Source organism: Tachysurus fulvidraco, chromosome 16 (genome assembly GCF_022655615.1).
Source record: "Tachysurus fulvidraco isolate hzauxx_2018 chromosome 16, HZAU_PFXX_2.0, whole genome shotgun sequence".
In the NCBI taxonomy this organism is placed as follows: Eukaryota; Metazoa; Chordata; class Actinopteri; order Siluriformes; family Bagridae; genus Tachysurus; species Tachysurus fulvidraco.
In genome coordinates, this window is record NC_062533.1 from 13,136,547 (window position 1) to 13,155,648 (window position 19,102).

At 38.2% G+C, this 19,102-nt stretch overlaps 2 protein-coding genes across 9 annotated transcripts in view; one reads left to right on the forward strand and one right to left on the reverse strand.

Annotated features, from left to right (window-relative positions):
• Positions 1–409: 409 nt before the first annotated feature.
• ints9 (integrator complex subunit 9) lies at positions 410–19,081 on the reverse strand. 7 transcript variants are annotated; one of them, XR_007138128.1, is made up of 18 exons: positions 18,943–19,081; positions 17,345–17,472; positions 16,105–16,165; positions 15,920–15,982; positions 14,347–14,486; positions 13,704–13,790; positions 13,331–13,451; positions 12,714–12,848; positions 12,450–12,561; positions 10,900–11,080; positions 10,318–10,378; positions 9,882–10,053; positions 9,169–9,293; positions 8,856–9,023; positions 7,421–7,519; positions 6,616–6,753; positions 5,502–5,626; positions 410–2,074 (listed from the first exon to the last, which is right to left on the reverse strand). XR_007138128.1 is itself a non-coding variant. In XM_027166240.2 (17 exons), the coding sequence occupies exons 1-17, from the start codon at positions 18,949–18,951 to the stop codon at positions 1,898–1,900; spliced, it is 1,977 nt and encodes a 658-aa protein (XP_027022041.1). In that variant the 5' UTR covers positions 18,952–19,081; the 3' UTR covers positions 410–1,897. The 7 variants fall into 7 exon arrangements, 5 of the variants coding, with proteins under 5 accessions (XP_027022041.1, XP_047657726.1, XP_027022043.2 ...); XR_003443760.2 differs by having other exon boundaries at positions 5,502–5,634; XM_027166240.2 differs by lacking the exon at positions 5,502–5,626.
• kif13bb (kinesin family member 13Bb) overlaps positions 18,282–19,102 on the forward strand; it is a 43,173-nt gene continuing 42,352 nt past the window's right edge. For both annotated transcript variants that reach the window (XM_047801766.1, XM_047801768.1), the window contains exon 1: positions 18,282–18,385. The gene's annotated coding sequence lies outside the window, so the exon portion shown is untranslated. The remainder of the gene's footprint in view (positions 18,386–19,102) is intronic.

Here is a 19,102-nt window from a genome sequence, read left to right on the forward strand (position 1 = left end):
CCTCCCACTCAACAAATCTGATGGTCATGATAGAACAGCAATAAAGCAGTGATAAGTAAGGCGATGAGTCATTAAAGCAGACAGAATTTCACTCTTTTGCAGCTCACACAAACTAAACACTGCACTGAATATCAAGTCAATAGAATTTCAGTTAAGCATGAGTGCTCTAATGCACTTCAAATTACATGGCCATCTGCTGCGCTCCATTTATTTCATTATCGGGAAGCACATTCCTACTTAAAAAGAAAAAAAAAATCCACAATCCCACTAACAGGATTTAAAACAAGGCTCCAAACTATTTTTAGAAGTTGTATTTGTTAGAAGAGATTATTGGACTGCTCAGTTCTGACCTCTGGTGCCAAAACTTCAGCACAGCCTCTGATAAGGTGCAGTGAAGAAAACAGGCATAGGAAATTTAAGAAATATGATTTATTACAAAATTATAAAAGACAAACTTTAATATAAAAAAGAGTGAAACAGAAAAGTCTATTATTATTATTTATTTATTTATTCTGCTTCCTGATTCTGATGAACCTCATTTTTTCTAAGCAGGGCCACTTTATTTTAAACAACAGTATCACCTGATCTGATCTGATCTGATTCCTCCTGAACTTGAGCCACTTAAACATTCCCCCCTGATGCTAGTCCACTTCCAGACATGAAAGTACCACTCTGTACGTCATTTTGAACATGTTTTAAGTCTAAAGGCGGTTGGTAAGCTCCATAAACATACATTTAAAATATGGTTTTACATTTAAAGTAAAACCGTTCATTTTGCTAACACTAAAGGTCTAAGGATGAGAAGGACATGAGAGAAAGCCTTAACTAAGCAGTTCTTATGAAATGTTATCCATCTTTTCTCCACCGCAGCAATGCAAAGTCATCCTGTGTATTTGTGCTTTAGGGTTTGTGGTGTGCCATCAGGACTACACTGGTAACACACATGACCACAGATTCCTTCCTTTGGAAAAGAAATTCCATGTCTGAAAGGATAACTTCTACAAATTTAGAGATTAATGTATACATGCCTTTGATTACAGAAGGTCTATGATATGTGCTTTACATAACGGTGTACTGAAAGACTTCAATTCCTGTTGATCTTCAATTTTAAGTGTTTAAACGTTATATGAATTTAATGTAGGGAAACTGATCAAATTTACTGTTGACTCTGGTTATATTATATAGAATACAGATAAAGAAACATTTCCCAACAAAATGTACCATTTCCCATAAAAAAAAAATATATATATATATGTATGTATATGTATATGCTTTTAGTAATTTGTATTTTATTGCTAAGCTTTATATTAATTTATAAAGCTAAGCAATGCAATAAAATACAAACTACTAAGAGCATATATGTATATACACACACACACAGTTCATTTCTGAATCTTTTAATTATATATATATACATATATATACATATATATATATATGTATATATATAAATAAATGCTTTTAGTAATTTGTATTTTAATGCTAAGCTTTATATTAATTTATAAAGCTAAGCAATGCAATAAAATACAAACTACTAAGAGCATATATATATATACACACACACACAGTTCATTTCTGAATCTTTGTAATGAACTGTGTGTGTGTTTTTATTTTTAAGTGGTTCGGGAGCAGGAGGTTTAGGACACAAATTGATGTCATTAGTGCTATAAGAAATGCTGCTCCAGGAACATCTCCTATTTCAAGAAATCAGTGAAGTCCAGTGTTCACCAGTGAGGTCTATCTGCCCTGAGACACATCTCTGTAATGTTTACAATGAGCTTCTGTTTTTAAATAACCACAAATATCCCAGTGCTCACTGCTACTGACTCACTGGATCATCACCATGCTGTGCACAGCCACACTAAGGTCAGACAGTCCAGACTCCAACGGTCACAGGTCAGAGCTTCTGGAGGAATCGGAGCACCAGGTCCCTGAGGGCGGTCCGCAGTGGCTCGTTGTTGTCACACACGATGTGCGTTGCGTCCTCTTCCAGCTGGATGAGCGCGTCCTCGGCCTGCAGATGCAGGATGTGACCGTCCGCTGTCTCCTCCACCTTCACCTCCGAGATTCCGTTCTGACCACCAACAAGAATAAAGCACAGTGAGCGGTGGGAGCTCCATTTGAATGTAACATATTCCATTCAAATGATCAAACAGGATAATGGCCATAATAACTTAGTCATACATAAGATAGATTTAAGTTTCATTTTTCCATCAGTGTTGCATCAAACTCAAACTAGAAGCATCCTGGTCAGCAACACAGACATGAGGACTTAAACTCTCCCATTATAATCTTCAGTACTTCTTGTTTTGATCTAGTTTAATTGCTCTGATCTGAATTACTGTGAATTTGCACTGCCCAGACTATATACCCCACCCGCCATGCTGTAATACCCCTCCTGCCAGGCCATTATACCCCACCTGCTAGGCCTTTATACCCCACCCTCCAGGCCGTTATACCCCACCCTCCAGGCCGTTATACCTCTCCCGCCAGGCCGTTATACCCCACCCTCCAGGCCGTTATACCCCACCCTCCAGGCCGTTATACCTCTCCCGCCAGGCCGTTATACCTCTCCCGCCAGGCCGTTTTACCCCACCCGCCAGGCCGTTATACCCCACCCGCCAGGCCGTTATACCCCACCCGCCAGGCCGTTATACCCCTCCCTCCATTTTTCCAAACAACAATTTTTCAAGTAGACATAATTGCATGCATTAGGGCTTCCACAGTTAAGCTCAATACAGTCAAACTCTTCGAACACTATCGATTCATGATATGCAATCTTCAGCAAAATTGTCTTCAACTTCTATCTTTCCCACGCACACGCACACACACACACACACACACACACACACACACACACACACACACACACACACACACACACACACACACACACACACACACACACACAGAGCTAATCCTGCCAGCTTTCCACAGGCAGATAGCATATCGATCACGCACTAATGAAACTGGTAGGCGAGTATGCTGCAGTATTTTCCGCAGTGAGGTTAAAGCCTGGCCATATGACCCCACTAAAGCGGACTTGCTATGCTTTTAATTAGCCAGTGAATGAAGCCGTGCTGTATGCCTTAGTGCTTACCATGCACCCTTAGTCCTCAGGAGGACTTTAGAGCACTTTCTTTCCCAAGAAATCTTGGCTGTGCAGCCTGAGAGGACAGTCTTATATACAACAGATAACATATAGAACTTAGATCAAACTCAGATCCCACCTTTATCCCAGATAAAATTTCACAAACTTTTTCTCTGCACTTAAATCTGCACACACAGCAGAAAAAGATCAGGTCATCTGCTTAGGCTTGATGAACTACTTTCTTTCTGTCTTCTTTTGTTAAATGCCAAAGTGAAGTGATAACAATACATATTTATATTTTTGCCTTCATCTACTGTTTATCTTCAGCTCATATGCACAATGCTTCCACCCAACCAATTAGATCTTATAAACTCTTTTTGAACACAGGTTTTTCAATTGTGTGAAATCTGGTACAGAATCTTTTCCGCTGAATTCTCTATTTCACTGATAGTATTGTCTTTTTTTAATAACAGCAGTTCTGACATTTTTGTTAAAAAGTGTAATAAGACGTAAAAAGTTGTTTTTGAGGGGAATTATTGTAACGAGTCTCCCGTTTCAGCTCTTAGTAATAGTGAGAAATAAAGCGGTACGTTTTCAGACATGGCGAAGTCCTCGGGATGAAGGGTTTGTGAGTTTATCAGTACCATGACGAGCTATGTTTTGTCTGCAGTAACGTTCTGTGAGTGACACAGGAACTTGTTTTGAAAACACTCCACAACATTAAACAGTATAAATAAGTTTGTAATGACACCCACATTAGGGACAGTCTCGGAAGCAGAGAAAATATCCAATTTTCCTTAATGCTGCCCATGTGAAAAATAATAATCAGGGTTCTCTCAGTCCACACAGATGGACTACTCTCTTTCCACTTTAATGTGTGTGCTCCACCTCTCTACCTCAATTTAGGGTGCCATCAGGGGTCTAATTCTCAAATCCCAAAGCCTTTCTCCTGCCTAAAGAGTCTCTCACATACACACCAGAAAATGGATCACAGCTTTCTCGTGACTTACGTCACTACTTTTCACTCCGGATCATTTAGAGCTGGTAATGGAACAGAAATGAAGCGCCTCTCGTACACGCCGTGTTCGCTAACACTCTCTATATTGCACACACGAGACCCTAATACTATTAAAAATGAATGGCTTCATCCATCACCCCCATCTCTCCCCTCTTAATGGGAATTTAACAGTAACACAGACGGGATTACGCTGCACTAATTCCCTGCCTCTGTGGAAGTGCACAGCCCAGAGACCATCAAACATCATGATAAAATGCTACCGTGAAAATAAGAAGCTTTATTAATGTAGCACTTTTTGTTCGTTTCCTGTATCAAATTAAACAGTGATGCGCTCTAATAAGAATTCCTGGACAATACCAAAAGAAACAAAATATATTCAGAACATGCTGCTTCTAAACGTGAGAAAATCTGTTAGAATTATAACTTTGCTTGTTTATACGGATTTCTGTGAGAGCCGTCGGATGCTGCTGAATCTAACCAGATGTGTGCGAGTTTTTTCTACTTTAGGAAAACATAAAAGTCCTATGGTCAAAAATGGTAGTTATTTTCTAACCTTGTCATGGGTGTTTATTAATATCGAGTCATGTCAGAATGATTGTATTTACGAGTTGAACGCACATTTTACTGTGAATCTATAATGAACTCAAGCTCCTACACAACTCTACCTGACTATATATAGTTATAGAAAGGACGTTATTTATAATCGCATTATTCAGTGTCACCCAGATGTCAGTGGGTTTACTTTTGAGTCTGGTTCCATGGTTGACGCCTTTATTATCGCCACATATACGTTACAGCACTGTGGAATTCTTTTCTTCACATATCCCAACCCGAGGAGGTTGGGGTCAGAGTGAAGGGGCAGCTATGATACAGCGCCCCTGGAGCAGGGAGGGTTAAGGGCCTTGCTCAAGGGCCCAGCAGTGGCAGCTTAGCAGTGCTGTTGCTTTCTCATTTCGTCTCAGGTTTTTCTTTGCCATCGTTGTCTCTGGCTTAAATTGTATAAATAGACACAAATTGTATTTTGAATTTCTACCTTTCTGTATAGCTGCTTTGAAACAATGTCTATGGTTAAAAGCGCTATACATATTGTATTTAACCGAATTCAGTGCCACCACTAAGTCGTAATTACGATTAGGAAACTCGGGGTGGTGTCAGTAAGAAAACATGGTGGAATCAACGGATGCAACATCTGTAGCAGACGGTAAATTGAAAATGAAATGAATGTTTAAGAATCTCATTAGCTCTTTTAGAACTTTCGGCTTTTCCCGTCAGGGGCCGCCTCAGCGAATCATCTACCTACCAATCTTCCCACCTAACTCTATCCTCAGCATCCTCTACTCTCACACCAGTTACCTTCATGTCCTCATTTAACCCTTACTCTTGGCCTCTTACCTGCCAGCTTCATCTTCAACATCCTTCTACCAATATAACCATCTCCCTCCTCTGTACATGTCCATGTCCATTCCTAAAGAGAACATCCTCATCTGCTACCTCCATCTCTGCTACAGTCTCTGCATCTTAGAAGCTGATTTCAGTTATTATTGATTTTTTTTATATGCAACACCTTATTGAAATACAATAAATACAAAACACCAGCAAGTAAGCAAGCATTGTATAACGACATAATACTTAAAAACATAAGAAACAAAACACACATCTGATCTACATTCTTTGTTCCCCACTTTATAGAAGTAGATTTAAAAAACACTTGCTTCATATTTTCTCTGATTAAGAGCTTTCTCCAACCAATGTGACTCAAATCTCAAATACACTTTGAAAAGTAAGTTTAGAAAACACAGCACAAATGCTGTATTCCTCTCACGTTGCAGGTAAACATTTGCAGGCTATTCCATACTTGTTTTTCTTAGCAACTAGAAGGCTAACTGAGAAAAATGATGTATATACACAGGTTATTCAGCTTAAACAGCACATTGTGTTGTCAACACGATAGATTAATAAACAAGCGAAGACGTCTCTGTGCTGATTGATCCATTGAGCCATGGTTATTTGAAGTCAGTGCATTAACTCAGAAGGAACTTGCTTGTAGTTAGTAGAAAAATGCTGATGAGTAGGAATTTTAAGTTGAGAGAGTGTTTGCGTTTGGTTTTCCTGGTTGGAGACTTGGAATTACAGGCTGTGACCTCAATCTGGTGCAACTTGTCTAAAAACTTGCTTAATAAGTGTGCTTTCCTCACCCTAAGTGTTACTGGGTACCTATGTCTATCTATAGAAATGTCTAAAACGCATCAACACAGAGAGATACGACACATTTTCACAGCAAACAAGTAATTCTTTAAAGTAACATGCAGTTGTTTTTTCATAAGTAGGTCGTACTGTAAGTGAGAGAAGTTTTCAGTGAAACTGAATATTTTAACATACATTAACATAACAAAAAACAATATCTGGTGTGATTTATATATAGTACGATTTATTATAGCACTGTGCGTTCTTATATCCAATAAAAGGATATGATATGATGATAATTCCTGTGCAAACTCTCTCCCACCTTGTGCAGTGAGGCAAGGAAGGCCTCCAAAGGCACAGCTCCATTTAGCAGCGGCTTCGGGGTCGACAGCTCAGGAACCTCCTCTATCAGTCTCTTCCGCTTCTTACTGGGAGCCACAGGAGCTGGCTTGGGCACCAACTACGCGCGCGCACACACACACACACACACATACACACACACACAGAAGGAAAAATGCTGCAATGCTTCCCAAGAAGGAGAGAGACCTTTTGTTTTGTAAGTATTTGAAGTACCCGATTTCCCAAGAGTCTGTACGAACTAAGAGTTTGTAAATACTTGAAGTTCTGTTCACTGTCAATTCTCCCTGTCAGTTACTGTCTAAAGACGATCATAGGAGTTTAGACATGGTACACATTTCATATTGATTCAAGTAATCACCAAATGTTCAAGACAAAACAGATGCTCTAAATAAAACCAGAAACATTTTTAAGAAAGTATCTCATAGCAGATGGAACCATGAAAGGGAAAACGGGGCTTAAAAGAAGAAAGCGATGAACGAGGAACTAAAAATCACATCAGGCTTTCGTTCACAGTCCATCCGTCTCTCTCTCTGACACAGACACAATTTCCAGGTTCAGTTTTCAGACAGTCCCCCTCAGGCACTTAGACTGAAACATGATAAGGCAATGAACACAAGTCCTCATTATCCTTCTTTTTCTTCTTCTACTTTTTTTTTTTTAATCTTATTAAAAAAAAGGTATTCAGCTTTTCAAATATTTGTTAAAGTGACTGAGATTATTGCACTTATCCTGCAAAGGTTGATCATTAATCATTGCTGCACACAAACCTGGAGGACATGCTTGTTGTCTTTGGATTGCAGAATTGCTGACACGTTTGCCACAGAGATGCCAGGTTTAATCTCAGTGGGTACGAGAGTTTTGGCAAGCTGAAAGTGAAAAGACAATTTAGAAGATTTAGATAGTGAATATGTTCCAGCTTGTTTCAACCAAGCTACTATTGATCACTGCTTATCTTGTTATGTATTTTAAGAGTTAAACTATATAATAACATTTGGACAATGACTAAAAACCCCACGCTTCCCAATTCCTCCATATAGATTTCCTCGATATGGACAGTCAGTATGTCTATGTGTTTCACACAGACACTTTACTGTGCTTCTTTCAGGACAGCTAAGAGGATTACGATTCTGTTCAGACATGTTTTTACCCTCCCTTCAGTTTTGTGGTGTCATCCCCTCCAAAGGATTTAAAACCTTAAAACGCCTTAAGAAATAATATATGCAATTAATCAATCAGTCATTACCAAACAGACTTCTTCCTGTACTGTTCAAATTCTTTACTTATCACCAGCCTTTTCCGCAGCAATCCACATTAATGCATACTTTTTGACAGTAATATGCATGTAAGTGCAAAAGAAAGCCTCTGTATTTTCTTGAGTAATGTAACTCCATTACAATCACAGTCATGCAGACATCTATAAAACACTTTTTTCTATCGAATCATCGATTCAACAATCATAAATTCACTTATTACAAATAAATTATTATTATTATCTAATTATATGACTTGTTATTATTAATATATAATATTATATATTGATATATTTATTATACTATATATATATATATATATATATCAATATATAATATTATACAGTATATAATAATATATAATAAATATATTACTATATAACAATACAATTTGTTTAAAATAAAATAATAATAATAATAATAATAATAATGTTATAATTAGATTTCTCTTGATTAGAACTTGATTTGCATTAAAAGTGATTAGAAATCTATCATTATCGAATAGTAAAAGAATAATTATTGTTCTTATTAAAATGATAAATAGGCTAGCAAGATGATTGGTCCAGAATACTGACACTATTAACTGAAATAACCCTCCTGAATCCTAGCTCTAAAACAGAGTTGGCCACATTTTGATCAAAGGCTGCTTAATTAAATCACTGAATCTTTTCGTGGCAGTTTCAGTGGTATCATCAAATATGGAATCGGCGTCTGATGAATTTAAATAGTTTTGTGTCGTGTAGAAGCCTGAGGTTTCCACTTCTTCTTGTTAGACAGTATGAACGGTGTGCAATCTACCTAAAAAGATAATGTGTTTCATTTATTTCAGACCAAGACTGGATGGAAGAAATGTTTGTGTTACTTACACACACACACACACACACACACACACACACACACACACACACACACACACACACACACACACACACACACACACACACACACACACCTCGGGTAAAAGCTGGACACGTTCATACGTGCGGTGGAAGGGCAGATTGAGAACGGAGCACCGGCTGTATGGTAGAGGAGGAGGCTGCAGCTCCAACATTAGATCAGACCGGTGAGACTGAGAGGGAGGAGGCTGAGTATATTGCTCTGGACACACCACATGAAGTGGCTAACACACACAAGACATAAATAAATAAAGAGAAGAGAATTTTGACATCATAAATGGTGATGTGTAGCCCAATTTGACCTCAAAGCTTGATTTTGATCTCACAAGCACAGACACAGAGCAAATGTCAGAGAAAATCATTGTGTACCTGAACCTCCTTCAGAAGTTTGGAAACCTGGTGGAAGTTGAGGCGTGTGTCAATTGGGCAGTACACACACTTCATGGCCAGCGGCTGGTAGGGAGCCAAAGCGTCCAGGTAGGAGAAATCAGGTTCTGCACAGAAAGGCACAAAGAGCCAAAAGAAGAAACAATGTTAAATATTTTCACAGTACATCTGTATAATAACTCATTTAGTCACGTGCAAATTTCAGGGTTTTTTCGTAATATACTGAGTCGAGATATTCCTGAAGTGAAGGAGATTTGATGGTGTGATTAAAAGACAGAAAGTTACAGGATTTCAGACTTTTTATGTCATCGTTTGATGAACAACATGAATCTAAAATATCCAATTCTTCAGGAACTCAAACGTTACCGTTAAAATGTCATGTATGGATTTATACATAGATACACATAGATTTATTATAATGGATTCCGGTGACTCGTGGTTAACTCACAAGCCTCTCTGACTTTATGTCCATGACAGAGAACAGAATATTACTTTTTCATCAAATTGAGCATGTTTAATCCAGGAATACTGTGACGTACACATTCGAGCAGAATTTTACCCGTTATTTCTTGTACACATAATCCTTTGTTTGTGCCTTTTAACTAACTTTGATTGTAAAATAGGACAATTGTTTGATGAATAATTTCCCACTGTGGCAGATTAGTGTGTATTAGTGTGTGTGTGTGTGTACTGACCAGTGAAGATAATGGTGTTGAGGCTTGATTTGCCCCACAGCTCCATGAAGTGCACGACATCCCCGAACCGAAGTGATGGATGCCCCGTAAACACCACACACGGCTGTCTGAATTCGCTGCTGAACTCGCCATGGATACTGGGGTAATGCTTGAGCTTGTTGGTCTGGATCAGCTGCATGTGTGTAAATGAGGAAAACACACACACACACACACACACACACACACACACACACACACACACACACACACACACACACACACACAAGTAGTATATACAAGTGAGCATAGTGAGTGTGTACATCCGGTCTCTTCATGAATAGTACATAAACCTTAGCATTATTAGGATGTTATTATATCTGCAGGAAAAGCTGGAAAATATCCATCCTTCACAGGTGTATTAGGAGTATTCACACGATATATAAATGTGTACAATTACCTCAGCGTGTGGGAAAGGAGGTTCAGGGAGGTAAGCCTTGGACTGCTTAGTCTGGCACAGCCTGGGGATAAAAACAGGTTTAAAGAAAGAGAGAAAGGGATAGAGAGAGAGAGAGAGAGAGAGGGAGGAATAGAGAGAGAATATCTTTAATGCCCTTATACATTTCCAGGGGCTTCAGAAAGCCTTGTCTTAAAGTATTTTAAAGAAGAGCTGTACAATCGTCCAACTTGAATCAAGTTCTGATTAAAGTTCCAAAGCCTGAAATCATGTCTTTAATAAAAAAAAAGCATAATCTTCATTGAATGAGCTTGCAGCAAAAACACACCACCCTGAAATACAATGGCTTTGCGATTGTATAAGTTAATATTTGTCAGCTCTCCTAAGCGATCATGTTGAAGTATAATAAACGGAAACAAATCTACTGTTGGTTCTATATTCATATATTAATCACATTACAAAATCTTTTCCGTACCACATTATTTGCCAGAATTTTAAGATTAATTATTTTCTTTGAAAAATGTCCTAACCTTTCTTTTTGTTATCTGATCTGTGAGTGAATAAGACAATAATTAGGCTGCATACCACTCTGAAAAAATCTGGGAGAACTCCAGCGAGCTGTTGGCCACAGGTGAGATAAAGTAAAAGGGTGTGCTTCCCAGGTTAGCAGAATCCATGAACTGGTAGAGGCACTCCAGCAGGTCGTAAATCACACCAGAGGAGTAACATGGCACCAAAACGTTCCCTCCAGCACGGACTGTCAGGGCTGAGAGAGAGAGAAAGAGAGAGAGAGAGAGAGAGAGAGAGAGAGAGAGAGAGAGAGAGAGAGAGAGAGAGAGAGAGAGAGAGAGAGAGAGAGAGAGAGAGAGAGATATAGTATATTGAGTATAGATGAGTAGAGAAGAAATATAGAGTATCTTTACTTATTATACTTATAGCTTCTTAGTTTTATATCTATCCTCGTTATAATATCTTTCTCTCTCTCCTTCTTCTTATATCTTTTCCTATTATTTCTTTCATTCTTTATTTTTCTATTTTTTCTCCTTCCTTCTCTTTCACTTCTTTCTTCCTCTATCTCTCTCTCTCTTCTCCTCATTATCTTTCTTTCTCTCTCTTTATTCTTTATTCTATCTCTTTATTTATTCTCCTTTTATTCTCTTTCACTTATTTATTTCTTTCTTTATTTCTTTCTCTCCTCTTTTCTCTCTCTCTCTCTCTTTCTCCTTACTTCTCTTTCTTTCTCTCTCTTTTCTTTCTTTTCTTTCTTCTTCTTTCTTTCTTCTCCTTCTCTCTCTTTCTTTCTAGATTCTCTTGTCTCTCTATTATCCTTCTTCTCTTTCTTTCTTCTCTATTTCTCTTTCTTTATTTCATCTCTTTTTTCTCCTTCTTCTCTTTTCTTTCTCCTTCCTTCCTCTTTCTTTCTTCTTCTCTCTTCTCTTTCTTTCTTTCTCCTTCCTTCTCTTTCCTTATCTTTCTCTCATCTTTAGTTCATGCTGAGTCGCGGGTCGATAGGCGTGTATTCAGGCGATATTAGCGTGTCGTGAGTGAGAGAGAGTGTGAGTGAGTGAGTGAGAGAGAGTGTGAGTGAGTGAGTGAGTGAGAATGAATTAGAGTGAGTGAGTGAGAGAGAGAGAGTGTGAGTGAGTGAGTGAGAATGAATTAGAGTGAGTGAGAATGAATTAGAGTGAGTGAGTGAGTGAGTGAGAATGAATTAGAGTGAGTGAGTGAGTGAGTGAGTGAGTGAGAGATAGAGAGAGAGAAATAAAAAGGTAAGTGAGAATGAGATAAATGTGGAGCAGAAGCAGAATAGGGTTTATGATTCACTTATATGGAATGTGGCTTGGCAATTCTTCACACTGAGATGATATGATCCTTGTGTGTGAAATGAGCCCCACACACAGCGTTGTGTATTCTACACAAGCTAGATCTATTAATGTGCGATATGGGATTTCACAAGAGCACTGGATATTTTCCATTTGGCTTTCAACACTAAACACAACATTTAGTATTTTTATACATTTCATGTCTGGTTTATATTTAGTAGTACACTGTAATTAATAGGGTAATGAATCTCTAGACTACAGCAACACACAGCAAATACACAAAGTGTGGGAGTCAGTCTTTCCTCAACTGACCCAGGTTGCTGCAGAATTCCCCTAGCATTCCGTCCGGGTTGGCCGTGGGGATCTGCGTCAGACCAGTTAGGATCAAAACGTCACTGTTCTTCAGAGAGCTTTGGTCCATAGGCTGCATAAAACACAACACGATTGAGTTTGAACAAATCCCTGCTGCTGCTCTACTTAGCCAGAATGCTCTATCAGCGGAAAATAATGCGAACGATAAACAACTCTGTAAGCATAAACTGAAGGGTAGTGAGCATGCTCAGTAAAGCTGCTGACCTGAGGGTGTGTGGTGAGCAAAGACGAACCGGAGACATAGGACACTTTCTCATAGTGAGACTGAATTATCCAGTTTGAACTGCCCAGGGAATAGCCGGAGCTCAGAGGGGTGACCTGCACCGCACCAAACAACTCCTAATGTCAGGGAGGAAGGAGATATGAGAGAGGAGATGGAGAAAGAGAAAAACAAAACACACAGCCCTCAATATTAATGTACCATTTATTTATTACTAGTTATCTCATGTTACCTACATCTTCTACTGCTTTAGATATCAGTAACGGCCTTTTTTATTTATCTGATGCGACATATTTTCCAGCGTGCAGCATTTATTTAATGCGCTAGTCAGTAATAAGAGATCGTGTGGGTTTTTTGATCCTGCGCTTTGGTTGGTCTGTTGTCTTTCATGAACTATTCAGAAAAACTAAATGTCATGACATTTACTGTGCATTCTGTAAGTACTGTATAACGGTGTGATCGGTTTCACCATGTCGCCCATCCATAATGTCAGTAAATGTCAATGAACCAGACGTTTACTTGAAGTTGAAAGCATGCATGGAACGGGGTGATGATAAAGTGTTCTGGTAAAAGGGAATGCGATGTGATGTGTAGGACGGACCACTTTCTGCGAGTAGCCCACGAGCTGCACTTTGCTGAGAGCGGAGTTCACTTCCTGCATGCTGTAGCACTTCTTCCATGACCACACTTCAACTGCATCTTTTAAAGGACCGGGCAGCATCCTAAATAAACATGGTACAAGACACAAAGTACATGTAGACATGTACATGGAACATGGGGGAATTTCTTTCATCATGCATATTTATAAAGGCTGCCATTTATTCATGTGGGTAAAGGTGTAGAAAGGCCATGATGCATTTAAGTAATTTAGTCACCGATAAAAAGATACGACCCAGATGAATATTCTACAGATCCATTTAATAGGATAAAATTTTATTGGCATTTATGCTTCAAAAACCCCACCACTTCAGTACCTTAGTATTTCTTTGTTCTTCCAGCAGGTGGCAGTCTGAGCCTTTGGGACTCTCTCCATAAAATTAACCAGCTCCTCCATCAGCAGTCTGACACCAAGAAAGAACAGGAATGAATAAAAGCTCTTTAGATCTTTACTAGATTTAAAAGGACCATAAAATCAGGCCAATTTCAGATATGTGTGTGTTCACCGTGTTTATGAACAGAGTCAAGTCTTGCAAAAGGAAACAAAAAATAATTATGCAGCACAAATAATGTTTTTTCAGCACAAGAGATTAATGAAATAATATGACTGTAATTTTAATAACAGCCATAAAATTTTACATAGACGATTTGTGGGTTTTTTCTTTGTTCGATGTTCAAATGTTTCTTTTTGTCGAATTAATATTAGTCATGTTTGTTCTTTTGTTCTCTCGGGTTGATGACAATTGCACTGAAACAGAGGAATCGTGACCGTGTACACGATGTGTTCCAGAAAGGAGGAAATCCTGCCTCATCTTATTTCTCTTCAGGAAACATCTGGATATCCTGACTTCGGATTCCATGGTGATGACCCCAGGGATTCCAGGTCATGTAGTTAAACCGAAATCACAATTGTATTCGGTTGTTTAATAAAAACCCGGCTGTATGTGAGATGTAGGTTACCTGCCGATCTGAAACGTGGGCTCGGTGGTGTAGACGGTGCCTGAGAAGCCGGTGTGCTCAGTGATGTAGGGAAGAGCCATCATGCAGTGGTAGTTAGATATCAGGATGACGTCGATAGTCGACATATCGAGCAGGTCTCTCTTGAGTATAAAAAAAAAACAAACAAAAAAAACCCACTTGAATCCAATGTTTAATAAATGAGGAACCACAATGATTTTGACCTTGAGTTTTTACTTAAATGTAAAATTTGCAAAAACTATTCATATTAGTTGTCATTCTACATGCATCCATCCATCCATCTTCTCTAACACCTATCGCACACAAGGTTGCAGGGAACCTTGCAGGGATCCTCGGGGCACAAGGCAGGTGACACCCAGGATGGGGTACCAACCCATGTCAGGGCACAATTACACACACCCTCAAACCCCGTTTTACACACTAAGGACTGGAGAAAGCAGACAATGTGCACGGACAACATGCAAACACACACAAAGTGGCAGCGGGAATCAAACCCCCAACCCTGGAGGTGTAAGGAAAACATGCTAACCACTATGCTTCTCAAATTGTAGCCTGAGATGTTTTGCTTTCTAATGGGTACAGTGACCTACAGAACAAAATAATAAGGTTTTGTTGGAGTGATCTATTTGGAGTTTTATCTTTTTCACAAATGTGTAGTCCCTCTTCTTCTAACAGACGTGAGATGTGAGGCATGCATACAGTGAGTTGAACCATTAGTACGATGACTGTGAATAGTACCTTGAAATGAACCTTTCTGAATAGTACTTTCTATTCTGACTTACTTTCAGGAAAAAGGACCGTATTATGTGTTCAACTTTGTGTAAATGACGCATTACTAAATTAAAGGAAGGGTGCACGATGTTTGAAAAATGTTTCAGAAAACCGAGTTGGGCCGACAAACAAAACAAACGTGTAGCCAATTAGCAGAAAGGGGCGTGTCTTTTCAATATGTCGTCAGAGAGTGTTCAGTGTGCATGTCTGACATTAGCATAAAGAGGTGTGTCTTGTCAATATGCCGTCAGAGAAAGTGTTCATTGCGCATGTCTAACATTAGCCGAAAGCGATTGAAACACTGACATAGCGAATACCTGCTATAACCTCTGCCTCAGGTTCTAGGTGTTGAACGTCATCTTCCATGTGAAACAAAGCTAAACCTTTCACGGTACAACACACAGTACTACAAAATCACATTTGTATTACCATAGTATTACTCATTGAGTTCATTTATTGATTAAAATATCCCCTTGGCCAGCTGCCCCAGCAGGTTCTGCCATAACAGTTGCCTGGGTTACGTATGTGTGGGGCGGAGCTATCAAAATCAGGGGTGACACCCATTTGGGTTAGGGGCGTGTTTGTTTTGGTGATTTCAAATGTCAACATTGGCTTTCAAACATCGTGCACCGCACCTTTAATACTATATTAATGATAGACATACAGAAATAAACTGCAGACCTGAGAAAGGAATTTAGATGCTAAGTATACTGTAATATTATTACTCTCACTATTAGTTAACAGTTTATGTTATATTACTCATCCCAACAGATTCAACCCATACCTCAGGAAGACAAAACTCTGGCTCAGAGTCCACAAATACACGACCGGCACACTCCTTTAGCTCCTTCAACATAGAGCATGTAGAGAGAAGATGTACTGTTTAAAATCAAACGAATTATATACTGTATTAGCTTTGCATATAGGAATTACAGTAGTTGCGTAGAAATCATCCGAAAATGCTCTCACTTTCTCAAGGTTCACTGTTCCATCTTTGGAAACCCATCCTGGTAGTTTGGACAGTCTTGGACTGAAAGATTTCAACAAAAAACGATTTCATTTCAATTTCAATTAAATTCGCTTCAATTCAATTTTCATTTTTTTTTCTCGAGCAATTTAAGGGTTTGAAGGTGTGTAAACACATCATGCTTCATTTTTTACATATTCACCTTTGTGTTCAAATCAGCTAGAAAATGCCCTGGCTTTATAATCTATAAGACACAAGCAGTGAGAATCATATCTATTTAATGTGTGTTGATTAGATATAAACGTGTCCTTATATAATTTAACCTGGCTAACTACATGGCTTTGGGCTGATTCGAATTATAAACATAACTTATATACATGACTTTCCCAAATGGTTTGCTTTGTCCCAACTTTGTATAATGCTCTATGTAGGTTATAGAAGCCATTACTCTACAACTTATCTAGTGGACATAAATAGTCAAAATCAACACATTTGAGATTCAGTCATTACCACGTTATCTCTGTTAGCCTTTTATCAACATGATTTGGTGCTTGATGTTCTATTTTATTCAAACACATACAGTAACGTTTCATTAGTATTCATTAAATAAACCCTGCTCAGTTTTCACAAATTTCATATCTGAGACATATCTGTTTGGTGGAAACTGAACAATTTGTACTAGCTGATACCACTAACAGTTTAGCTCGGTTCAGTTTCCCTGGGTCGAACATCCTTTGATGATTCATTAAATACTTAATAACATTTTTTGTTATTAAATAAAGATTTCCTAACTACTTACATACATTTACATCTATAACACGCATATGACTTACACATGCTATCCTTTAAATACAAGTCTCAAGGTATATTTTTTCATTGCTAACAAATAATGAATAATAATAATAATTTTGTTTGGATTTAATGCTATTAAACTATATACACCATATGCACATTATTAACTTAATATTTATACTTTCTTGAATAAACTTCCCTTGCATTACCTACAGAAGATAGACTAGGAACTAAACAAACCCTTAGACTAAGGATCTGGATTAATTGGCTCGATCGTGATTATTTTAACTGTGTGAATGCAGATTATTCAGTGCAAGAAAAAATAGAAACAGTTTTACAAAGATACAGGGATCATTACAGATCCAAGGGCCCCGGGATACAATGATCCCTGATACAGGAAAACAAATGTATATGATGCCGAGTGTAGGGAAGAATACTGGTAAGACTGACCTGTGCACCAGAGGCAAAGGGAGGAAATACAAAGCTGAGGTGGTGTCCAGCCCACAGTCCAACATGATGGTGGTGCATTTAAACTTGAGAACATTGCAAGGCAACGTTGGGTGACCAGACAAACAATACTAGAATAATTAAAAAAAAATGCAACATTAGAAAAGACAATGTGTATATCTAGAAGAGAATGGGTTTACTTTAGACTCTAGATCCGTGTCAGGTTTTTTTTCCCTTGTGACATATCAGGTAGTTTTTCTTTGCCAGTGTCTCCTCTGACTTGATCATTAGGATAATATTCCAACCTAGTTGGACTCTGCTATACTAAGAGGAGACACCAACTTTGAGGACAACCACCTCCTCATCAATACAACATTTATCAGACTGTATATTTATAATCACACCCTCCAGTGTCACACATATGAGGATGAGGTTCCTTATGAGTCTGATTCCTCTCAAGGTTTCTTCCTTTACCATTCAAGGGAGTTTTTTCTTTATATTATTCTTTTTAATAACCTTTTGTTCTATGTTTATGTTCTGTAAATCTGCTTTGAGACGATGTCAATTGTACAAAGCGCTATACAAACAAACTTGAACTGAAAACCCGAAAGTGAATTGAAATCTCTATCCGGATTTCTATGAAGCTGTTGCGTGAATGTGTCCGTTGTTAAAAGTGCTATATAAAGATCTACATTAAAGAAAACCTAAACATTTAGTGTTATCTTCATATAAAGAAGGGGTGTGTGTGTGTGTGTGTGTGTGTACTACTAACTTGGGTACTACTAAATTAGTATTAATATCCAACTGGAAAAAGTGTCAGATTTAAGCATTTAAACAGCTTTATTTATTTAGCGAATTGTGTCAGATCAACCCTACTTGATTTAATCCTGAAAATGTATTCTGATCGAGTTAAATCGGCTCGACCGATGTGTTTAAAGGCTTTTCGATCGACCGAACTATTGATCCGATTTATAAATCATCCGGCTCATTTGGATGCGTCTGAAGGCAACGATACGTATCGAAGAAGTGTGGTGATGTTTAATGGTAACTATATTTTGCAATTCATACATGGAACATGGACACAATCCTTTAGAGTAAAAGAAAAAAAATAGGACATTTTAAATATATTAACAAATATATTTATTATAAAGAAATATCAGGCATCAGTGGTGTGATGATAAATCTGGTCTATATAGATTATTATCAGTATTATATTATTTATTCACCTTCAAATCAGCTAAAAATGTTACGGCTTTATAATCGATAACAAGGTAAAATTTATATCTATGTATTACGTGTTGAATAAATAGAAAAAAATGGTCAATTCTACACTGCACGAATTTGGGCTGCGTCCCAAATTGTTCGTCACTTCCTTACTTCCGATAGTGCCCTATGTAGGCTATAGGCGCCATTTATTTACACCTTATCTAGTGGACTTCACTAGTCCTTGTTGACACATTTGGGATTCGGCCATAACAACATTAGCATTGTTAGCTTTTTATCACCAAGTTTTACTGCAACCTGTTCTATTTTATTCAAACGCATACGTTAGCGTTTCCTTAGTGTTTAATAATTAAACCACATTCCGTTTTTTAACTCACCAATTTCATATCCAATACCGTGCGGTTATACTTGATTAATGCGAACTAGCTAATACGGCTAACGATTTAGCTCGGTTCAGTGTCTTCTTCGGTTGTACTTCCGACCGGTTTTGAATCCGCCACCTGTCGGTCAGGAGAGATACTGCAATTTTAAAATAAT